General features: G+C 41.2%; 1 protein-coding gene across 1 annotated transcript in view; it reads left to right on the forward strand.

Moving 5' to 3' along the window:
• The window catches only part of LOC121488826 (olfactory receptor 11H6-like), a 55,508-nt gene that overhangs the window by 13,176 nt on the left and 16,518 nt on the right, over positions 1–25,814 (forward strand). The window contains exon 3 of the mRNA XM_041751107.1: positions 22,167–22,297. Within this exon, the coding sequence (XP_041607041.1) occupies positions 22,167–22,297 (131 nt within the window). The remainder of the gene's footprint in view (positions 1–22,166; positions 22,298–25,814) is intronic.

The following is a 25,814-nucleotide window of genomic DNA, read 5'->3' on the forward strand; positions in this document are numbered from 1 at the left end:
GAGAGCCACAAACTACCAAAACTGGAACAGGAAGAAATAGAAAACCTGAATAGGCCAATAACCAGGGAGGAAATTGAAGCAGTCATCAAAAACCTCCCAAGACACAAAAGTCCAGGGCCAGATGGCTTCCCAGGGGAATTCTATCAAATGTAAAGAAGAAACCATACCTATTCTCCTAAAGCTTTTTGGAAAGAGAGAGAGAGATGGAGTACTTCCAAATTCGTTCTATGAGACCAGCATCACCTTGATTCCAAAACCAGACAAAGATCCCACCAAAAAGGAGAATTACAAACCAATATCCCTTATGAACATGGATGCAAATATTCTCAACCAGATACTAGCCAATAGGATCCAACAGTACATTAAGAAAATTATTCACCATGACCAAGTAGGATTTATCCCCGGGACACAAGGCTGGTTCAACACTCGTAAAACAATCAATGTGATTCATCATATCAGCAAGAGAAAAACCAAGAACCATATGATCCTCTCATTAGATGCAGAGGAAGCATTTGACAAAATACAGCATCCATTCCTGATCAAAACTCTTCAGAGTGTAGGGATAGAGGGAACATTCCTCAACCTCTGAAAAGCCATCTATGAAAAGCCCACAGCAAATATCATTCTCAGTGTGGAAGCACTGGGAGCCTTTCCCTTAAGATCAGGAACAAGACAGGGATGTCCACTCTCACCACGCTATTCAACATAGTACTGGAAGTCCTAGCCTCAGGAATCAGACACCAAAAAGACATTAAAGGCATTCAAATTGGCAAAAAAGAAGTCAAACTCTCGCTCTTCGCCAATGACATGATACTCTATGTAGAAAACCCAAAAGACTCCACCCCAAGATGGCTAGAACTCATACAGCAATTTGGTGGCATGGCAGGATACAAAATCAATTCCCAGAAATCAGTGGCATTTCTATACACTAACAATGAGACTGAAGAAAGAGAATTAAGGAGTCAATCCCATTTACAATTGCACCCAAAAGCATAAGATACCTAGGAATAAACCTAACCAAAGAGGTAAAGGATCTATACCCTAAAAACTACAGAATACTTCTGAAAGAAATTGAGGAAGACACAAAGAGATGGAAAAATATTCCATGCTCATGGATTGGCAGAATTAACATTGTGAAAATGTCAATGTTACCCAGGGCAAATTACACGTTTAATGCAATCCCTACCAAAATACCATGGACTTTCTTCAGGGAGTTAGAACAAATTAATTTAAGATTTGTGTGGAATCAGAAAAGACCCCGAAAGCCAGGGGAATTTTAAAAAAGAAAACCATATCTGGGGGCATCACAATGCCAGATTTCAGGTTGTACTACAAAGCTGTGGTCATCAAGACAGTGTGGTACTGGCACAAAAACAGACACATAGATCAATGGAACAGAATAGAGAACCCAGAAGTGGACCCTGAACTTTATGATCAAGTAATGTTCGATAAAGGAGGAAAGACTATCCATTGGAAGAAAGACAGTCTCTTCAATAAATGGTGCTGGGACAATCGGACATCCACATGCAGAAGAATGAAACTAGACCCCTCTCTTTCACCATACACAAAGATAAACTCAAAATGGATGAGAGATCTAAATGTGAGACAAGATTCCATCAAAATCCTAGAGGAGAACACAGGCAACACCCTTTTTGAACTCAGCCACAGTAACTTCTTGCAAGATACATCCACAGAAGCAAAAGAAACAAAAGCAAAAATGAACTATTGGGACTTCATCAAGATAAGCTTTTGCACAGCAAAGGATACAGTCAACAAAACTAAAAGATAACCTACAGAATGGGAGAAGATATTTGCAAATGACGTATCAGATAAAGGGCTACTTTCCAAGATCTTTAAAGAACTTATGAAACTCAACAGCAAAGAAACAAACAATCCAATCATGAAATGGGCAAAAGACATGAAAAGAAATCTCACAGAGGAAGACATAGACATGGCCAACATGCACATGAGAAAATGCTCTGCATCACTTGCCATCAGGTTAATACAAATCAAAACCACAATGAGATACCACCTCACACCAGTGAGAATGGGGAAAATTAACAAGGCAGGAAACCACAAATGTTGGAGAGGATGCAGAGAAAAGGGAACCCTCTTGCACTGTTGGTGGGAATGTGAACTGTTGCAGCCGCTCTGGAAAACTGTGTGGTGGTTCCTCAAAGAGTTAAAAATAGACCTGCCCTATGACCCAGAAATTACACTGTTGGGGATTTACCCCACAGATACAGATGCAATGAAACGCCAGGACACCTGCACCCCGATGTTTATAGCAGCAATGTCCACAATAGCCAAACTGTGGAAAGAGCCTCTGTGCCCATCGAAAGATGAATGGATAAAGAAGATGTGGCTTATGTATACAATGTAATATTACTCAGCCATTCGAAATGACAAATACCCACCATTTGCTTCAAGGTGGAAGGAACTGGAGGGTATTATGCTGAGTGAAGTAAGTCAATTGGAGAAGGACAAACATTATATGTTCTCATTCATTTGGGGAATATAAATAATAGTGAAATGGAATATAAAGGAAGGGAGAAGAAATGTGTGGGAAATATCAGAAAGGGAGACAGAACCAACGACTCCTTACTCTTGGAAATGAACTAGGGGTGGTGGAAGGGGAGGAGGGCGGGGGGTGGGGGTGAGTGGGTGACGGGCACTGAGGGGGGCACTTGACGGGATGAGCACTGGGTGTTATTCTGTATGTTGGTAAATTGAACACCAATAAAAAATAAATTTATTATAAAAAAAGGATGGCTACCCCTGCTTTCTTTTGAGGACCATTTTCATGTTAAATGGTTCTCCAACTTTTTATTTTCAGGCTGTAGTTGTCCTTATGTCTAAAATGAGCCTCTTGTAGACAGCAAATAGATGGGTCTTTGTTTTATATCCAGTCTGACACTCTGCCTTTTGATGGGGTCATTAAGCCCATTCAGTTACTATTGAAAGATATGAGCTTAGTGTCATCATGATACCTATTCAGTCCCTGTTTTTGTGGAATGTTCCCTTGGACTTCCTCTATTACAGAATACCCCTTACTATTTCTTGCAGAGCTGGTTTCGTGGTCATATATTCTTTCAGTGTCTGCCTATCTTGGAAGCCCTTTATCTCTTCTATTCTGAATGAGAGTCTTGCTGGATAAAGTATTCTTAGCTGCAGGTTCTTCTCATTTAGGACGCTGAATATATCCTGCCAGCCCTTTCTGGCCTGCCAGGTCTCTTTGGAGAGGTCTGCTGTTAATCTAATATTTCTCCCCATAAAAGTTAGAGATTTCTTCTTTCTTGTTGCTTTAAGGATGTTCTCTTTATCTTTGGAGTTCACAAGTTTCGCTATGAAAACTGGAGGTGGTGAGTGGTTTTTATTGATTTTGGGGGGGGGGGGAATCTCTCTATTTCCTGGATCTGAATGCCTGTTTCCTTCTCCAAAATAGTGAAGTTGTCAGCTATGATTTGTTCAAATACATATTCTGGACCTCTATCCCTTTTGGTGCCCTTGGGAACCGAAATTAAATGTAGATTTTTCTTTCTGAGGCTTTCATTTATTTCCATTAACATAACCTCATAATCTTTTCATTGTTTTTCTGTTATTTTCCTCAGTTTTCCTCCTTGCCATTAACTTGTCTTCTATGTCACCTACTTGCTCTTCTACCTCGTTAACCCTCGTCGTTAAAACCTCTAGTTTGGATTGCATCTCATTTAATTGATTTTTAAATTATGCCTGATTAGATCTAAATTCTACAGTCATGAAGTCTCTTGAATCCTTTCTGATTTTTTCTAAAGCCACCAGTAGCTTCATACTTGTGGTTTTGAATTGGCTTTCTGACATTGAATTGTAATCCAAATTTTTTAACTCTCCGGGAAAGAGGACTGTTTCTGATTCTTTCTTTTGAGGTGAATTTTTCCTTCTAGTCATTTTGCTCAGTGCAGTGTTGCCAAAAACAAGTTGCAGTAGGAAAAGGAGAAAAAGAGAGAAGGGAAAAAAGAACAGAAAAGAAAAGAAGAAGATAAAAAATAAGAGAAAAAAAGGGGGGGAACAAACAGAAACAGAAAACAAGGGGTAGGATCCTCTGATTCTATATACTGTAATTCCCTTGCAGCAGTGCTTGGTCAATAACTTATTTGTCCCCTGTCCGTCTAGCTGGTCTTCTGGGGGAGGGGCCAGCTGTGCTGAGTCTCAGGTGTGAGCACTTGCGGGAGCTGCTCAGCCCCCTGCGTGGTGCAGGGCTCAGTGGGGGTTGTTTACCCTGTGAGGCCCCAGGAGGAACAACCACAGTGGCGGCGGCCAACTCTGGCCCTGGAGTCCGCTCCTGCAGTAATTACAGAACTCTCAGTCTGCAGGGGCCTGGATACTCCAGGGGCGGGGGACACCAATCTCCACAGCTCGGGACTGCCTAGCCGCAGGAGCATCCTGGCTGTCCTGGGCCCTCCTGGCCTCCGCCTTTCCCAGGGGGGTGGGGGAGCGCTGGATCCTGGTTTGTGCCCCCAGCACCCTTGGCTCCAGGGCCTCCACCACTGGAATCCCACTGCCAGGGCTGCAGTACCCTCCACCGAGCCTCCGCCCGAGCCCCTCTGAGCTGCTCCCAGGCCCCGCCGCGGTGCTGCAGCCCTTTAGGGAGCTCGCCTGTGGGGTGTGACGCTCTTCCCGGGGCACAGGTGTCTGTTAGTGCCCCTGGGAGCCTGAGGGCATCCCCGCCCCTTTTGGGTTCCTGCTCTAACTCCCTGTGAGCGCCCTTCCGTCGGGGAAGATTGGTCAAGCTCCTGCTTCTCCCGGATGGGGCTTTCCTGTCCTGGGTGCTCTCGCCGTGTGGCCTTAGCCCGCTCCTCATGTGGCCCCTCCCCCTTGGATGCTTTTTATTTATTTATTTTTCCGTCGTCCTACCTTCTCTGAGGACCGACTCTTCTGTAATCTTGCCCCTCCTCCTCCTCTGTACTATTTTAAATACTCATCTTTGGGTCTTCTGAATTATTCACATTTTCATTCATTCCTTTGCATATGAGCATCTTGTAGGAACTTCGCCATTTGTTTACAAGAGTGGTTTCTTTCTTTATTTAAGAGAGATAGAGAGAGGGAGGGAGGGCAGCAGGAGGGGCAGAAGGAGAGTCCCAAGCAGACGGCGCCTCTAGCATGGAGCCCCATGTGGGGCTCTGTGCAGGGCTCAATCTTACGACCTGGAGATAATGACCTGAGCCAAATCAGGAGATGAATACTTGACTAATTGTGCCACCCAGTTGCCCCAGGACTTCTCTTTTTTATTTAAGATCTCATTTATATTTATGGTGTAATAGTTTTATACAGAGATTTTTTTATCTATCTAGTTCTGGTCATTAATTTTCCCTTTCCTGCTCCTCCTTGAGCTCTCATTATGATGTGTTTAATAACATGTGCTATCAGCACCTGAAATGATGAAAAGAAAGAATTGAGTTTCTAGTGATTACATTGTTTTCAATGCTAGTATGAGTTAACCGAATGCCCATAATTTGCTTTTCTTAATTTTATTCATTAATTTTAATCACTGATCATCTACTGCCAAGTTTTACTCTTCAATATCATTTTGAGAGCATATATCCTTTAAATTTGTATAAAAATTCTTGGTTCTGGGTCGTTGTGAAATAGTAATGTGATCTCCCAATGAGAGAGGACTTGATGTTTCAAAAGCAACAGCTTTTTCCTTCCAGCCAACAGAAAATTAATTAAAATAGTGTCTTCAGTTTGTTAAACCTGTAATGAATGAGCTTTTGATGATGTTTCCACTTACCTGTTCTAAAGGCACAGTATGAAGAGAGATATGTTCAAGTGGTTAATCAAAATTGAAAATCTGCTTTTCACTCTCTGTGATTCTCTGTATATGAATATATATACCATCTTCTGCTTTTTTATATAAAAATGTGAGTCACTTTGGCGGCAGATGAGTTGGAGCTCTGGGAATCCAAATTGCAGTGGGAGTTGTTAGAGCACAGAGGCTGCTGCCCAAGCATGACCAGGAGAAGTGTTTACACTTTATTTCTGACCCTGGACATGCTGTGGTTCTCTCTGAGCATTGTCTTGATTACAATAGACAGGAGAGTGTTGGTTGGTTGGTTGTGCTATAGGAATTGTAGAGGTATTTGAATTAATGGACACTTCTTTTCCCTCTCATTACTCCAAACTATCCTTTTACCTTACTTTGAACAGCTTTGAGTAATTTTGTAGATACATTATCTCCAGACTTCTCCGAACATAACATCCTCAACATAAATACAGATATCCATATGTTATAAATTTACTACTGACAGCATGTATTATGTACAATATTAATATATTCAGGAGTAGAAATGTTAAAAGACAAAGTTAAAATAAATTATGATAAATGATTTAAAATTTCTTTTTTATTTAAAATTTCAAATTATACATTGATAGTACAACTGTTTTATGCTCAGTAATACTTAATAACTGCTTTTTATTTATGTAATTTTCAAATATCTATAAGGCACAAAATGGTTTCATTTCACATTGCCCCTTTTACTATCAGTTATCATCAACTGTTGTTCTATGAGATATTGCTTTTAAAAACTTAATCATAATTGAGGATCTTGGTGTACTTTTCACCATTGACTTCAAAGTTTGTTTGAATAACTTGCCAATAAAGAGTGTCATGAATGAATTTCACATTGGCTTATATTGCTGTCACTTATATGAAGTTCTTATTTAATTCCAGTCAAATTCATGACTTAACCCAGGGCTTAATGTGGTTTTAGTCATAGACATCACATTTATTACTGCAGTCAATACAATGGGTGAAAAATTATTATATATAGATGTTAAAATCATCCATAGTTTTGTATAATGCAAAATTCCTTCCCATAAGACAAATTTGATTCTACCTTAAATTTACAAATCATTAGAAATAATTTTCTGGGCGGCCCAGGTGGCTCAGTGGTTCAGCGCCACCTTCACCCCAGGGCCTGATCCTGGAGACCTGGGATTGAGTCCCACATCGGGGTCCCTGCATGGAGCCTGCTTCTCCCTCTGCCTGTGTCTCTATGCGTCTCTCTCTCTGTCTCTTTCTCTCTCTGTGTCTCATAAATAAATAAAATCTTTTAAAAAAAGAAATAATTTTCTGTGTACTTTTTGATATTGTTTGCTATAAGAGGTGCATTTTATATATTGCCACATCGCTTATGTAAGCCATTTTTATAGTGGCTGAGAACAGAAGTATTCTTGCAATAGAATGTGGTTCTTGTGCTTTTGCTATTAAGAAACATCTGAGAACATTTTATTACATTTAGTGAAAAATTTAAACCCTTCATTTATTGACTGGTGGGTTTTAATACTGCAAAAGATTTATAGTTTTATTTTATATTTTTATATTTACCCTTTGAATGGTTTGCTTTTCATAATGACCAGCTAATATATCAAGGTACAGTATAAATTGTTATGTTCAATGTTAATAATAGTGGAAAAAATCCAAATAGTAAAATAACGTTTCTTAATAATTTCGAATATTTTCAGCCAGCTTATTGTCAGTCTGGTAACTTGTACTTTTACTTTGTGATTTAGCTGACAAGGAGTTCATGTTATGGTAAAATTGTCAGCTCTATCATTTTATAATCACATGTGAGTTTTAATAACTATATTATATTCAGTGCAATGCTTATTAACACAAATATATTTAAGCTCATTATAAATTTCTGGAGAACAAATCAGGTTAAAATAAGCTAACATAGTCCTTCAGCATACAGTTCTCCCAATTTTGGCACACATAAGCTATGATACATAGAAATATGTTCAAAGAAAATAACTGCAAAGAGAAGTCTTCTAAATCCCTCTGTCTTTTGGTTAACTCATAATTTTTCAGACAAATTTAAGTATCATATGTAATATGAGCAGGTATTATACAGATTAATTTAGAGTGCTAAAAATAGTCTGATTATTAAATATTAATGAAGCTTACTTATCTTTTCAAATAAAGACACATAAATATCTACTCATTCACATTTCCCTCCTCAACCTCATGAATTGGTTACATTCAGCTTAAAATGTATTTATCCTCCTCTGGGGCAATGGGTTAAAATAAATTGTAATGATTGTTTAATTCAGTTTTCTCTTTTGGTTCAACAATACATATTGACCCAATTAATACTCCTCCAGGTCCTGTACTGTCCACAGTGATAGTTCTTCTCTTGAATGAATATGCACCCTCTATTATTGGCCAAGGTAAAATTCTGTGATGTCTCAAGCATTCCCCTCCTGTCCTCACATGCTTAATATTCCCAATTTCTATTACATTACTGTATATTCCTTGGTGGTAGGATTTGTATTTAGCATTCACTCTTTATTTAATTTCTTACTTTTGGCTAATTTATTGAGTTTCCCTCCTATTCTCTAAAGTATTTCAACTCACTAGTGTTGAATATACCATCCTTTGATTTCCTCTAAAGAAAATTCTGGAGACAAAATTTTGGTGTTCTAAATTTAAATTTGTTTTCTAGCAGCATAAGTTCTTATAGTGCAGATATTGCTCTAAGATATAAGGAATCTCTTTACAACTAGATCGCAAGTGGCTAAAGTGAGGCCTTGAAATAGGTATTGAACTCAGCAAGTCTCAAACTTTCTTGTGACTTGTATGTCAGGAACCTGTCTTGAAGGATATCAGAATCTAGTTTTTCAATACTGACCCCAAATAACCCATTTCTAAGCGTGATGATACAGGTATGACATAAGGCAAACTTTGTTTTATAGAGTTTGCAACTATCTCCTAAAAGAGGCTACCTTTCCTCAAAGAAGCAACTGTGTCTTTAATGATAGGCATTGATTAGCTGTACAGAGAAACAAGAAGGAAAATTCTAAGCAGATATAATTATATGCAGGGAGGTATGGAAGCATAGAGTATTCTGACATAGTGACAATTAATACATTTGAAGTATGTGATAACTTGGGTGGTGAAGAAGGAGAGTTTTTGATGAGGAGAGAAAGGTTAGAATAAGAACTTTGAAGGGTCTTAAATATCAAAGTAGTTTGAACATATTCTGTAGTTAATGAGGAGATTTCAAAATGGTAAATAGAGACTGAAAATAATCAAGTATTCAAAGTAGCACTGTAAAGTAATTACTGTGCTATTTTAATAATCTAGGGGAAAAATGTTGAAAGTCTAACCTAAGGTCATGGAGGGTAATGGAGAAGAGGTTCTGATTAAATTTTCAGGTAGAAATGTAAAAATTTGGTAACAGAGTTTGCACGAATAATGACACATTGAACAGAGTAAGCAGTGAGTTCCATAATACTGTATGTAGATTCTCTCTACATTAGAATTAAATTAGGTAAGAATTTCTGGACTGATAGAGTGAGGAGCCTGGTGAACTCTCTCTCCAACAAAACAAACACTTCACTAAGGAAACTTACAGAAAATAATAATGTAGAGTCTCCAGAAATTTTCCAAGTCATACAGAAAATATAGAAACAATCATTTAAGGAAATCTAAATCTTAAAAACAGTGAGTCTGGCATTAAGCCCCCCCACCCCACCCCATGTCTCCTTTCCCAGTTCCATATTGTAGAAGCCCTTTTCTGCTCTACTCAGGGTTCTCTGCTCTAGGCAAGTGTGGTGAAGAAAATAAGGATTCCTCCTCTTCATGATCCAGTCTAGCATGTGCTCTTAGGTTTTACCCTGGAACGGTAAGTGTTGAAGATGTTCTATTCTAGGTGTACATAGCAAATAATGAGCCTATCTTTACCTATTTCACAACTACTTATAGGACAGAGATTTCACTTATATAAGATATTTAAATCAGACAAACTAATGGAAACAGAAAATAGAATGGTGGTGGCCACAGGCAGGGCAGAGGAGTAAATGGGGAGTTGCTGTTCAATGGGTATATAATTTCATCTATGCAAGAATAATTATCTCTGGATTTTCTGCTGCACAACAGTGTCCCTATAGGTAAAAATACTATATTTTGTGTTTAAATTTATTTTTAGATTTTTAAAAGATTGATTTATTTATCCATGATAGAGAGAGAGAGAGAGAGAGAGAGAGAGAGAGGCAGAGACACAGGAGGAGGGAGAAGCAGGCTCCATGCTGGGAGCCTGGCGTGGGACTCGATCCAGGGACTCCAGGATCGTGCCCTTGGCCAAAGGCAGGCACCAAACCGCTGAGCCACCCAGGGATCCCTTATTTTTAGATTTTTAAATTTATTTATTCATCACACACACACACACACACACACACACACACACACACACACACAGGCAAAGACACAGGCAGAGGTCCCATGCAGGGTCCCATGCAGGGAGCCTAATGTGGGACTCGATCCCAGGTCTCCAGGATCATGCCCTGGGCTGAAGACAGTGCTAAACCGCTGAGCCACCCAGGCTTCCAGTGTTTAAAAATTTATTGAGAGGGTGGTTCTAATGTTAAATGTACTTAGCATAGCAATAAATAATAATGATGATGGCAACTCTATGCTAGACATGGCAGGCTGAGAATGGAATGGCCTCTCTCAGCACCCCCATCATCCAGCTTACTTAGACTGGAAGTTCATGCCAGAAGGAGTGAGTTGAGATGACCAGGACCTTTACTTTCTTTAGTGCCCACTCAGACAGGGGGGTGTCACTTAGGAAGAAATGGGCTGCTTCCCCTGCCCTCAGCTCCTGTGTAGAGGTACACGGGCCCCACATAGAAGAACAGGCACACTGTAAGGATGAAGAACTCCATAGCTCTATCTGATGGAGGATGTCTTTTTTTGGAACAGAGCTTTGAGAGTTCCATGTAACAATGTATTTCAGAAATAGTGGAGCTCTTGGTGAAGGGCAGTTAAAAAACACTCATAGCAGTATTATGCAGGTATCAACAAACCACATTGCATAGCAAACAGAAGTTTAAAAGATAGAAAAAGTGATGGGCTCATAGCAAACAGAAGTTTAAAAGATAGAAACAGTGATGGGCTCACAGGCAACCTTATCCCCATAAGTCAGGCTGTGTGCATGCAGTGGCTGCACCCACTTAGGAGAAATCAGACAGTCATGGAGCAGAAATGAAAAGATTCTTCAAGCCACACATAGTTTTATCAACAAAAGGTGGAAGCCTCGATGACACAAAAATATTAAGGACAACTTCTAGCCAAATATTGTCTAAAAAATAAGCAACACCAAACCACGGGCAATTTCTAGGAAACCAACTTAAAAAAAAGTCATATAAAATCTTCTTAGTCTGGAAGACACTGTGAATGCCGAAGTCTGTGCACCTCTCAGCAAACACTAGAGAGAGAGCATCCAGCTATTAGTCCCTGAATAAATATGGGGCAAAAATTGTAAACTCTGAACTGTGTTATCAGCCTCTAAGCCACACATATGTCTACTAGTTTTGGATAAAATTCTACTTGGCCTAGGAGAGTTAAGCAAAACCACTGATCAGTAAGTGGCTTATGATATCCCAACAGTAACCAAGTTGATTGTAAACAAGAAAAAAAATCTGAGCAGGGACATGATAGGCTACACACAGGAGGGGCAATACACTTGAGTTCATTCAACCAAAGAACTAATCAATCAATCAATCAATCATCAATCAATCAATCAATCAATCAAAAAATTCCACTAACATCAATGTAAGAAGAGGGATCAGTAACCAGAAGTGCTATAATATATTATTTAAAATGTCCAGTTTTGGAGTGCCTTGGTGGTTCAGTCAGTTAATTGTCTGCCTTCAGCTCAGATCATAATCCCAGGGTCCTGAGATTGAGCCCTGTGTAGGGCTCCCTGCTCAGTGGGGAGCTCCAGCTCCCTCTGCTGCTCCCCTATTCTCATGCACTTTCTTTATTTCTCTCTCAAAAATAAATAAATGAAATCTTCTAAAAATGTCCATTTTGAGGGGATCCCTGGGTGGGTCAGCAGTTTGGCACCTGCCTTTGGCTCAGAGCATGATCCTGGAGTCCTGGGATCGAGTCCCGTGTCGGGCTCCTGGCATGGAGCCTGCTTCTCCCTCTGCCTCTCTCTCTCTCTCTCTCTCTCCCTCCCTCCCTCTCTCTCTATCATAAATAAATAAATCTTTAAAAAATAAAACTTTAAAAAATGTCCATTTTGAGCCAAAACTGATGAGACATGAAGAAATACAAAGTTATATCTCACATATGAAATTAAAGGTTAGTAGAAACTGCTTTTGTGGGGACTCCAATGTTGCACTTGGCAGGAAAAAAAACCTTCAAAGTAGCCATTATAAATATATTCTGAGAATTAAATGAAAGCATGCCAAAAGATATAGAGGAAGATATGACACTATCTTATCAAGAAGAAGGTATCAAAAAATATAGAAATAGTTTCTAAAAATGGAGATTCCAGAGTTGCAAAGTATAGTAACTCAAATGTGGAAGTCATTAGAGGAGCTCACCCGTTGATGGGAACATTCAGAAGCAGGAACCAGTGAACTTGAACATACATCTGTAGCAATTCTGCAATCTCAAGAGATGTAAAACAGGAAATGAGTAAAAGTGAACAGAGCATCAGAAGAATGACACCATTAAGTGCACCTATATATGTAAAAGGATGTACAATTTGGCTTCTGGATTGGACCATTAATCTGATCAAGATCTTATTAATTCAGGTAGGAAATGCAGGAAAAATAACAGGTTTGGGAAGGTAGGTAACTAATTTAGTTTTTACATTTTGGGCTTAAGATGACTTCGAGATACTCAAGGAATGGCTCAATAGAAAGTTAAAAATAAAAATTTCCATCTCAGAAATGAAGAGGAGAAAGGAGAAAATAATTCTGCCGACTGTATGTAGAAACAACTACTACCTTGAAGGCTGGGTGAGCAAGAGGAAGAGATTACCCAGAACCCATCAATGCTACCAGGTCAGTGTCACCATCACTGATGTTGAAACCTCTATCCTATTACCAGGTAAGAAGATAAGAGCTCATGCACTTGGTGACACTTTAGGAGCCTTGGACCTTTTAAACTTACTGATGCTCCTGAGCTTCCCAATGTATTTCTGGAGTACATGTTGTCAATACCGTTGCTGCCTGAGCCTGAATCAGAGGAATGTAAAGTTTCTCCCTTTTTCCTGTTGTACAATATCATCTTAGAGCCTGCCACTGATAGAATCTGATAGGAGTAAGTTTGCAAGGGAGTCCATCCTTTAGAGAGAGGACTGTAGGAGAGCTAATATGGGGCTGAGAGTCATAAGAGAAACATTCAGAATCATTTTTCCATTTGGTTACTCAGCATCCATGCATAACACTCCACCTTTATTTAAACTTCCTTTTTAAAATTTTTATTTATTTATTTATCAATTTATTTATTTATTTGTTTGTTTGTTTTATTTAAGATTTCATTTCTTCATGAGAGACAGAGGGAGAAAGAGAGTCAGAGACACAGGCAGAGGGAGAAGCAGGCTGCATGCAGGGTGCCCGTGTGGGACTCGATCCTGGGACTCTGGTATTATGCCCTGAGTCAAAGGCAGACGCTTAATCACTGAGCCACCCAGGAGTCCCTTTTATTTAAACTTCAAATCAATGACTGTTACTTCAATCTAAAGATTCATTTATCCTGCATGCTAATTAAGACATTCTACCCTTTTTGTTCAAGCAGAAAGCTAAACATTCTCATAGATTACCGTATCCATCTCAGTGTAGTGTTGGGATCTACTCTACTTTAGTCATAATCCCTCAGGAATATTATGTAACCTCGAGACTAAATGGTAAAATTAATCACATCTTCTTGGTGAGGAAAAAATAAAAGAAAAATAAAAGAAAAAAAGGAATTTGAATCTTCTTAATAGATATCATAAACACAAAATTGCCGTAACACACAACTCAGGAGGAAAACATTCTTAGTTACTACAATCATCATTTTCCTATTAATGAGTCATGAGACTCAGTTGTCTATGGTGGTTTTCTTTACTACCAGTTGCTTTCTTCTTTTGCCTTCATCTATTATCTCCAATGATGATGTTTCTTGATGGAGTGAATTAAATTTAAAATTTTATTGGCTCATGCTCTTATCATTTACTTTTTTATTGAACTATAATAAACAATGTTATATTATTTTATGGTGTACAACATATTGACCCAGCAGGACTATACATTACTTAGTGTTCGTCACAATATATGTAGCCACCCCTAGTCACCGCACAATATTATCCTTGTGCACTGCTCTTGGGAAGGTAAATGGATGCAGTCACTGTGGAAAACATTTTCATTTACGTTTATTACTTGGTAAACAAATATTGCAAGGCACCACAGAGAATCATTTGAGTCTCATACATGAGTTCCCTACCCTCTTGAGTTACTCTAATGCTTGTACACCTTGATAATTGGGTTCAGTTTTTTCAGTTGGCTTGATAAAGTCTTCTTTTAAATCAGAAGAAAAGGAGACTGATATGGCTGACAACTTTGACCTTCAAATAAATGGGTAATTGTTTTATCCTCTTGATGAAAAGAGTTATTTATTGAGAACATATACAGGAAGGGGTGGGAAACAAATTTATGAACGTTATTAAAATTTAGATAGAAAATCAGTCTATTATAAAACTATCGATTTTGAAGTTAGAGGGAGGCTATTATTCTCAGTATAATACTTACAATTCTTGTGGCAATTTCATTAAATTTTGTAATGCTCAGTTTTATACTGAGAATACGTTATTAATATACTCTATTTTCTTTGTTGTAAAGTTAAGAGAAACCACAGGCAAAGTGCTTCATCCATGGTTAGAACTCCATAAATACTTATTTAGAATCTCATTTAATTTATAAAAAAACTTGGGGGGGGGCGGGGCAAGATGGCAGAAGAGTAGAGTCCCCAAATCACCTATCCCCACCAATTTACCTAGATAATTTTCAAATCATCCCCAAAACCTACGAATTCGGCCTGAGATTTAAAGAGAGATCAGCTAGAATGTTACATGAGAAGAGTTTGTGCTTCTATCCAGGTAGGAGGACAGAAAAAAAAATAAAAAAAGAATCCAGTGGGGGAGGGGCCGTGAGGAGCCTGGCTAAGTCCGGGAGGCCAGGCGGCAAGAGCCTCCAGGACAGGAAAGCCCAGTCTAGAGAAGCGAGAACCTTACCAATCTTACAAGAAAGAAAGGCTCTCGCAGGCAACTTGGGCAGGATGCCAGGAGGGGCAGTGGACCCTCCGGTTCCCAGGGGCACTCACAGAGGAGGTGTACCCGGGGGAGAGCACGTCGCACCCCGTGGGCCAAGCGCGGTAAAGGGCTGCAGCGCGCGCAGGAGGGGCCCGGGGGCAGCTCCGCAGCGGCTCCCTGCACAGGGGGCTGCGCGGCCCTGGGAGCGGATCCTAGGATTGGGTCTGTGTCGGCATCCACGGTCTGTCTATTGGCTGTCACCTTGGATAGCTCAGGTCTAGGATCCAAAAATGAGGAAGCTGTGACCTCCCTGCCCTGGGGATTCCTACAGTGGAATTTGCTGGCCTGATATGACTGTTCATTTCCTTTGGTCTGTGGGCTCCTATCATGTGGCAGGCACTCGGTGAGGTCCTGGCATCACTCAGACGGGAAGCTCCACATTCAGGTCCTAGAGGAATCCCAGCAGGGGCTGCTTGTAAGCAGAGGAGAAGACTATGACTCCACACATATGTTCTGGTTGTATTCAGATGAATGAAGCGGCGGGGGGGGGGGGGGCGCCTTAGTCTCTTCAGGAGCATACTCCTTTCCTTCCCGATGCAGGCTAGAGCCTGGGTAGGTGCCTAGTTTAGTGTGGGACTCCCTTATCCCAGACAAATTGAGCAGGGAACTTTCCAAAATGGACCTGGATCCCAGGCCAGGGGTTTTAGAACAGGGGCTGCTCAGGGCTGAACTCTGTGGAGACAGGAATGAGGGAGGTTTTGTTGATGACTTTGCAGTGACCATCAGGGGCAGTGGTCCTATTACCTTGAGTGTGAGGACACAGATAGAGTTTGGACCTGAGAAATCGAAGACCATTTCAGGGTAACCCTCAAAATGATGTCCTGTGGGCCTTTTAAAGGGAGCTGCAAAGAGCACCTTGACTCTGGAATCAGCCTCCATCCCTTTGCCGAACTCACTGAGCACTGGAGCCCATGTCCCTGCCCTTCCTCCTATCTCCATGGACACAAACTCCTTATCTGAATGCCACATGTTTGCTTCTAAAAACTTGACCATGGGTCTCCACCTGGATGATTGGTTTTCCGGTGGTTTCTTTTTTGTATATTTTTTTTATTGGAGTTTGATTTGCCAACATATAACACCCAGCACTCATCCCAAGTGCCCCCCTCTGTGCATCACCCAGTCACCCCATCCTCCCACCCAACTCCCCTTCCACAACCCCCTATTTGTTTCCCATGGTAGGAGTCTCTCATGCTTTGTCATCCTCTGTGATTTTTCACACCATTTTTTTCTCTACATCTGTGATCCTAATTCCAGTGAGAACCCAGAATCACATTGGTTCTCCTGACTAAAGACAGGAAGAGACTGGTTCCTGAACAAACCTGAACCAATCACGAGAAACTGTTGCTGTTTATTTCCAGCTTTGGTGTCGCCAACATAAACATCTTCTTGAATAAGGTAATGCTTGACAAGAGGCAACCACTTCCAAGCTGGAAGATTATGTGTATCATCCCAAATGGACATTGTCTGATTTTCATTGGAATTTGTGTGGAAAGAAACCAAGAAAGTGACACTCGTTCCTCGGTTAAAGATCCTCAAGCTCGCCTTGACAAAATTAATTTCACTTCCACTCTGATCTTCTGGAAGAGTGTAATGACCAAAGAATCATAGGATGCATCTAGAAGGACACAGAGTACCCATCAGTACATTTTCATGCCACTCAAGAATAACTCAGGGAGGGGTGCCTGAGTTGCTCAGGCATTTAAGAGTCCGCCTTCAGCTCAGGTCAGCCTTCTGGCACCTGAAATCAAGCCTAGTGTGGGGCTCCCTGCTCAGCAAAGGGTGTGTTTCTCTCTCTCTCTCTCTCTTTGCCCCTCTCACCCTGTTCTGCTCTCTTTCTCTCAAATACTAAAGCTTGATGAAAATTAGAGAGTGATTTTGGGACTCTTGCTCATTATAAATGGAGGACTGGAGAATATGAAGCAATTGGTTAGCCAGAATGGGCTGATATGCACAGTTTGGCCACCCATGGTCTTATGACTCTAAAATATGCTGTGTAATGAGGTTTTTTTCTTTTGTTTTTTTTTTCTTTTGAGAATATTGACTAAGTCCATCGAGTGGTGTCAGTGGGACATATCTGCTGCAGAATCTACCTCACTCCTTCACTCTCCTTCTCCCTATCTCTGCATTTCTCTGTGTCTCTGTCTTTATTTTCCTCTGTCCTGATCTTCTCTTTCTCACACACACATACACTCGCACTCTCACACACTGTATAGAGTCAACAAGGCACCTCCCCAATCCTATTTTACTCATACCCACTCCACACAGAGATAATACTTTGGCTCTCTAGGATTGTAGAAACATGGGCCTGTTTTCTTAGCTAGAAAAGCTGCCTATCTCACACACCCAAAGCTTCAGAACATGGAATCTGGGTGTCTGTCCAGACTGAGTACAACAAGGTTGCCCTATCTGCCTTACTATTTGAGATTTTTCCAAGAAAGAGACTGATCCCAGAATACATACCAGTTTAGATGTTTTCTGAGATGATCTGCAGTTACACATAAGAGGATAAATTGGGGGGTCGGTTCATGTGTATACTTTGTCATAGGTTCTCCTGGTGAGTATTGAACTCCAAATGAACAACAGTAGTAATGCCATGGGCCCCCAAACGAAGCACAGATTACACCCATGGAGAAAGCATGAGCTTTTTCTGGGGGATTGATCCCTCAAGTTGACTGAAGAAGAATTTCCCAATTCAGAATTCAAGGTGGAGAAAGTGCTTCTGAGTAAATGTCCCCTACCCCAGAGTTAACATCCTCTCCTTCCAACACACCACCAAAATAGTCTTTACACCAAAAAATACACTGTTCCTTATTATATGTGTATTCACATCAAAAAGAGGAAAACCAAGAGAGCAGCATTTCTAATTCAGGCAAAATGGGGCAGACTTAGCTCAGAAGTGGGTGGAGAGTTATTCACTGAGTTTTGGTGGACAACACCTGGTACCACAGCCTAGGCAACATCTAGGAGTACACAGGATAACTATCAGTGCTTTGTTTGTGGTGCTCAGGTATTAGTGAGATCAGTGTTTATATGGATACAGGGGAAGACTGGATGGTAATGACTGGATAATAAGCATAAAGGAAGCTACTGCTAGGCCGTCATCATTGCTGGATGAGGAAAAACCTTCAGCTTAGGCCAAGATCCAAAGGCCTGGGATCCATCTCCTTTTTGGGCACCCTGTTCAGTGGGGTTGTGATTCCACATTTCCCTCTGCCCTACCCTTGTACATGCTTTCTCTTGCTGTCTCACTGTCTCTCTCTTTCAAATAAATAAAAACTTTTTTTAAAAAAAGCAATGACAACTTTAAGTAACATGAAATAATCAATGTAAAATACAACCTATGTGCACAGCGAATCCAAAGATAGGTTACCTTCGCTTATAGAGCTTGTTTTGAGGCCCAGCTAAATGTTGCTACCTTCTTGATGTCTTCCAAAACCATTTCTGCCTCTGTAGATCCACATATGCTGTCATCTTTTTTGTATGGTTTTGCACTTGATTTCAACCGTCTTTTGGTAGGTGTTTTCAATGTTAGGCAATCGTTATATTCTGTTCTATTCAGTCTATTACTCTACTGCATTTTTTCACTAATATGTTATTTTAAAAATCATCCATTGTGGGAGATATTTAAATACTGAATGTATACCATTTACAAATAGCCATAGTTATGAGAAAGAGCGGAGGGGATAGGCTTCAACATATTCATTAAAAAAGTCACAGGGTGAAAGGTACAGCGTAAGGAATATGATCAATGGAATGGTAATAGTACTCTATGGGGACACATAGTCTCTATGCTTGGGGTGAGCACAGTTTCAATAACCATAAGTTTAATCAAGTGTGGTACACCTGAAACTAATGTAACCTTGTGGGTCATCTTGTCCTGATTTTAAAAGCAGTAATAATGTGGGCACCAGAGTGGTTTCTTTGGTTGAGTGTCTCCCTTTGGCTCAGGTCATCATCCCTAGGTCGTGGGATACTAATATTATGCATATATAAAACACACCCAAATGCAGAGCAGTCCTTAATATAAGTTGTCTACATCAATGATAATAATATCTCTACATCGCTCTGTACTTTGTGATAAATGTTTCACGCTGATGTAGTTGTGAATAATTCTGGAAATTGTGCCCCAAAGAATAAGGTGATAGGGATATTTTATATTATATGCTGCATTGTGACACCCCCTAACTCTAAAGTCAGTAATATGTTCTATTTATTAAAACATAAGAGGTTTATTTGCTAATATTTAACATGGACTAATATGTCCAAATGTTAGCTTAACAACACCTACCATTAAATCTGACTAAATAAGAGTTCTCAATGCGATTTTACTATTTTGGTATAAACTAATGACTGGCCATTTAAATTAAGATTTTCACACATGAAAAATAAAGAATATGGCTTAGTATATTTGTCTTTAGTATGGTACCCTGAGCAAAATTGAATAAAGATTCTTTGATTTTTTTATTGTATAGAGAGCAAAAGGGAAAGTGTAAGGAGGAGAGGGGCTGAGGGAAAGGAAAAGAAGGTACTATGCAGGCTCCATGCTGAATATGGGTGAATCTGATGACTTTCAGGTCATGACCAGAGCTGAAACTAGGAGGCAGAAACTTAGCTGACAGAAACAGCCAGGTGCCCCTAGAACAATATTTCTTGAGTCAATTTAATGAATGAATTTCCATGTTACCTTCCATTGACTCCTTTGATGGATGAATTATTCTTTTCTGCAAACTTGAAATATTTTCGCCCACTTTTCAGTCCAGGTGTATACAATTGGTTTCAAAATAGTTTTTGTTTTGGGTTTCTGACTGTAGATCCTGGGAAATGGATGACCATAGAAAGAGCTGTTGACATCTTTATGTTAGAAGACCATCCCAAATGAGTGATAACATTATCAGAGTTCAAACTTTTGACCCCATTACACATCATTGACTTGCAGAGAAACCTGAGTCATAGTGGGCTGTAGAAAGGCCTTGGAGTTGCCATATTCTTAAAGAAGCCAACAGAGAATATAAACTGAAAAAGCATGACGAAAAACAACATGGAGTCCCCCCCCCCATATTTAAAAAGATCTGTCATATAATTTAGCAATCTGAGTTTTGGCAAATAGGTCAAAAATAATTGAATTCTGAATTTCACAGAGATATCTTCACATATTCTACAGCACCTTTCACAACACCCAAGAAAAAGGAAAAGACTTCATGTTTATTGATTAACAAAAGGAAAAAAAATAATCTCTACAATGAAATACTATCCCACGTTAAGAGGAAGGAAATCTTGGGCAGCCTGGGTGGCTCAGTGGTTTAGTGCCTGCCTTCAGCCCAGGGCCTGATCATGGAGATCGGGATCGGGTATAATTAACTAATTATATATACATGTTTCAGTGCAAGTAGACTGGCTATTTGTTACATAGTTGAGAAAAATATCATATTTTCACCATGTTTACACCTTACATGGGGAGAAATGGGATGAGGGTTAGAATAAAGCTAGTATCTACAAAAAGTGTAACTTTGGAAAATGCCCAAAGTGTAAAAAGTAATGTGTGTTTGTGACATTAATTGAAACATAGACACTCATATTCACAGGGTGACTTTGGGCAACCATTTAGATGAAGGTAGCAACATGTCCCTGCAAATACAGAACTACATACCCATTTTGGGAGAAAAAATAAGGAAGACATTGTAAACCATTGATAAAACAATGTCAAATATCCTCCATATCAACCTTTCTGGATTCACACTTAATTTCTGAAATGAATAATTTGAATATATAATTTGGGACAGTACCAAAACCTGGAAATAGATGTGGCCATATTTCCCCCTGTGAGGACCTTTGTGGTGACAAAGGTGAGGGGTGTGAGTCACCTGTTCTTCCAGGTGATCGTGAGGGATGCAGGATATAATAGGAAGTAAGACATGTTTTCGAAATGGAGGCACAATATTAAGACAGCTAGTTTGGTAGAATAACAAAAAAATAGAAATGGAGGACTAGAACTAACAAAAACACATAGGTATGACTCCGCATGACAATTTGGGGAGAGGAAACATTAAACAATAAGAAAAATAGTTTGAAAAACAGTTAACTATCCAGTTGGTAACAAAGACATCTTCAGAAGATCCTTTTGAACATACCTTCGCAGGAGCAACAATTGAGATTGCCCATCATCAAAGATGCTAGATAGAGAGCTGAGAACTCACTGAATATCAACTTTGAACTGCTCAGCTCAAAGAGTAGAGTTGGGAAGAAAGGCAGAGATATATTTCTCATCACCATGGGAACGTGTGACATCATAGTCCTTTCACAGTGAATGCAGCTGCACAGCAACCAACTTCTGCTGTCTAGACGGGAGTATATCTGGGGAGACAAGGGTGGTATTTGAGAGGAAACACTTTGTATCAGAATCTCTATTTTGAGCTTCCTGAGGACCCTACACACTGTTTTCCAGAGCGGCTGTTCCACGTCTCATCCCCATCGTCAGTGTCAGAGGGTACCCCTTTCTCCACATCCTCGCCAACAGTAGTTGTTAAATTTAGCCATTCTCACCAGTGTAATTTGGTATCTCATTGTGGGTTTGATTTGTATTTTCCTGTTCACAAGTGGAGCATTCTATCATGTGCCTTTTGGCCACAAGTAGGTCCTCTTTAGAGAAATGTCTTTTCCTATGCTCTCCATTTCACAAGTGATATTAAAATATGTCATTAAAATATGAAAGTTAAAAAGGAAAGATTTCAAAAAGAAGAGTTGATTAAATAAGAAATTAGGTGAATTGGGAATATATGAAAAAATAGAGTACAATTTTATCTTGAAAGAAAAATGAATCATAAAAGGAAAACCTTGAGTAGCTATGCTATGTTCCCCCAATTGTGGAAGTTCCAGTTCTGTTTGGTCAGGAAATGTGCGGTTCACCCGTTCTTCCAGGTGATTGTCCCTGGAATAGCCTGCTGCACATATTCTCAGGTGTCTCTGCCTGGGTAGCTTCACCGACCTTGTCAGGGGGCCAGTATCACTGTAAGCTGTTTGCTCTGTGAGGATTTTGTTCCCTAGAACATTTCATGCCTCTTTTGGGGATGAGAGGAAAAAAGACCACACATCAATCTCCAGCCCCAGAAATGAGTGATGCGATGATTGACAAATCTGGAGATGCCAAATTGCCTGCCAACTCCAATTACCCCCTCGTAGGCATGGGGGGGGGACACCGAAATATGCAAAGTTTAGGTTTCCTCAGGCAGAGTCTTTGCTGCTTTTGCTTTCATCCCCTCTTCCTGGAGGAAGTGGAGGTTTTTCCCTTTTTGTGGTTGCTGCCCCCCTGCAAGGAGAAGGTTCAACTTTGCCAATGGTCACCCACTCTGCCTCTCCCAGATGAATGGGGAGGATGTATTCCAGTCCCCTGTATGGACCCAACATGGACCACGGTCATCTGGCCCGGCCGGTGATCGTGGTTGATGGCTCCACAACCTAAACCCAGGCTTGCTGATTTAAACCCATTTTCTTGAACCAATATTTGGGAACTCTGCTGGCTCAGGCACATGGGTACTTTCTGGACTCTGGGAATATAGAGATCCCACTAACTTACTTGTGGTTCTGCACCATCTCACCAATGAGCCCATTTTAGGGAGGAAAGTCTCTTGAGGAGCAGATTTCTAAAGGTCCAGATTTGGGGATCCCTGGGTGGCGCAGCGGTTTGGCGCCTGCCTTTGGCTCAGGGCGCGATCCTGGAGACCAGGGATCGAATCCCACATCGGGCTCCCGGTGCACGGAGCCTGCTTCTCCCTCTGCCTGTGTCTCTGCCTCTCTCTCTCTCTCTCTCTCTCTCTCTCTCTTTCTCTCTCTCTGTGACTATCGTAAATTAAAAAAAAAAAAGGTCCAGATTTTGAATTTCAAGGCTCTTTCACTTTCATGCAGCTGGCTTACACGTGCTCCCACCCCCACTTCGCCCATTATCCTCTGATAAATCCATTCCATTTTATTTCTCCACACTCCACTGTGCATAATTTTTTCACTTTTTATTTACAGAGTCAGCCATTCTTGTTTAGATTTCAGCTTGAATTCACTGGTGTTTAGGATGGCTTGAAAGTTATGTAGCGGGATCCCTGGGTGGCACAGCGGTTTGGCGCCTGCCTTTGGCCCGGGGCGCGATCCTGGAGACCCGGGATCGAATCCCACATTGGGCTCCTGGTGCATGGAGCCTGCTTCTCCCTCTGCCTGTGTCTCTGCCTCTCTCTCTCTCTCTCTCTCTCTCTCTCTCTCTCTCTCTCTGTGACTATCATAAAATAAATAAATAATTTAAAAAAAAAGAAAGTTATGTAGCTAAATTTAGGGGACTAGCTGACATGAGGACCTCTACCTCACCATTTTACATCCATTTGAAATTTGTTTTCTAATGGGTCTAATCCAAACTGATTCAGATGATTAGTCCATGAAACCTGTCTTTTCCCAAAAAAATTCAAGTTTGTTTTTCAAATATTCAGCTTTATTTAGGATCACGTAAACTAGAGACAACTAGGCTGTCCCTCTATAAACGAATGAAAGAGAAACTTCAGTTCAACCCATACATGGAAATACTATTTTGTAACAAAGTAATCGAGCTCTTAAGGAGCCTCTGTGTCTCAGTCAGTTAAGCTTCTGACTCTGAATTTTGCCACAGATCATGACATCAGGATCTTAGTTTAAGCCAAGCAACAGCCACGTGCTGTGCCTGGAGCCTGCTTAAGATTCTCTATCCAGAGAGGAGGGGTAAGAAGGCGGAAGAGTAGGGTCCCCAAATCACCTGTCCCCACCAAATGATCTAGGTAACCTTCAAATCATCCTGAAAATCTACGAATTCGGCCTGAGATTTAAAGAGAGAACAGCTGAAATGCTACAGTGAGAAGAGTTCGCGCTTCTATCAAGGTAGGAAGACGGGGGGAAAAGAAATAAAGAAAAAAAAAGGCCTCCAAGGGGGAGGGGCCCAGCGAGGATCCGGGCTAAGGTCGGGGCGAGTGTCCCCAGGACAGGAGAGCCCCGTCCCGGAGAAATAGGAGCTTCACCAATCTTCCCGAGTGGAAAGGGGCTCACAGGGAATTAGAGCAGGACCCCAGGATGGGGGGATGCCCTCAGGCTCCCTGGAACACTAACAGACACGCGCGCACCCAGGAGAGTGCGCCGAGCTCCCTAAAGGGCTGCAGCGCGCACGGCAGGACCCGGAGCAGCTCGGAGGGGCTCGGGCAGCGGCTCCGCGGAGGGGGTTGCGCGGCCGGGAGCGCAAATCCAAAGCGCAGGCTCCCGAGCACAGGGTGCCGGGACACAGCCCAGGATCCGGCCTCCCCTCAGGGACAGGCAGAGGCCCGGAGGGCCCAGGACGGCAAGGACGCTCCTGCCCCGAGCTGAGCAGATCAGCAGCCCCGCCCCAGAACCTCCAGGCCCTGTAGACAGAGAGCCCCGGAGTTACTGTGGGGGCTGAATCCAGATTTCCAGAGCTGGCTGCTGCCACTGGGGTTGTTCCTCCTGCGGCCTCACGGGGTAAACAACCCCCAGTGAACCCTGCACCAGGCAGGGGGCAGAGCAGCTCCCCCAAGTGCTAACACCTGAAAATCAGCACAACAGGCCCCTCCCCCAGAAGACCAGCAAGACGGACAAGTTCCAGGAGAAGTCAAGGGACTTAAAGTATACAGAATCAGAAGACACTCCCCAATGTTTTTTGTTTTTTGGTTTTTTTTTTTATTTCTGATTGCTTCCCCCACCCTTTTTTTCCCCTTTCTTTCTTTTTCATTCTCTTTTTCTTCTCTTTTTTCCTTTTTTTCTTCCTTTTTTCCTTTTTCTTTTTCTCTTTTCTTTCCTTCTTTCTCTTCTCTCTTTTTCTCCTTTTCCCAATACAACTTCTTTTTGGCCACTCTGCACTGAGCAAAATGACTAAAAGGAAAACCTCACTTAAAAAGAAAGGATCAGAAACAGTCCTCTCTCCCACAGGGTTACAAAATCTAGATTACAATTCAATGTCAGAAAGCCAATTCAGAAGCACTATTATACAGCTACCGGTGGCTCTAGAAAAAAGCATAAAGGAGTCAAGAGACTTCATGAGTGCAGAATTTAGATCCAAACAGGCAGAAATTAAAAATCAATTGAATGAGATGCAATCCAAACTAGAAGTCCTAACGACGAGGGTTAACAAGGTGGAAGAATGACTGAGTGACATAGAAGACAAGTTGATGGCAAAGAGGGAAGCTGAGGAAAAAAGAGACAGACAATTAAAAGACCATGAAGACAGGGATCCCTGGGTGGCGCAGCGGTTTGGCGCCTGCCTTTGGCCGAGGGCGCGTTCCTGGAGACCCGGGATCGAATCCCACATCGGGCTCCCGGTGCATGGAGCCTGCTTCTCCCTCTGCCTGTGTCTCTGCCCCTCTCTCTCTCTCTCTCTCACTATCATAAATAAATAATAATAAAAATTAAAAAAAAAGACCATGAAGACAGATTAAGGGGAAATAAACGACAGCCTGAGGAAGAAAAACATATGTTTAATTGGGGTTCCCGAGGGCCCTGAAAGGGCCAGAGGGCCAGAATACATATTTGAAGAAATCATAGCTGAAAACTTTCCTAATCTGGGAAGGGAAACAGGCATTCAGATCCAGGAAATAGAGAGATTCCCCCCCCTAAAATCAATAAAAACCATCCAACACCTCGACATTTAATAGTGAAGCTTGCAAATTCCAAAGATAA

The sequence above is a fragment of the Vulpes lagopus genome, chromosome 4 (assembly GCF_018345385.1).
Source record: "Vulpes lagopus strain Blue_001 chromosome 4, ASM1834538v1, whole genome shotgun sequence".
NCBI classification, from domain to species: Eukaryota; Metazoa; Chordata; class Mammalia; order Carnivora; family Canidae; genus Vulpes; species Vulpes lagopus.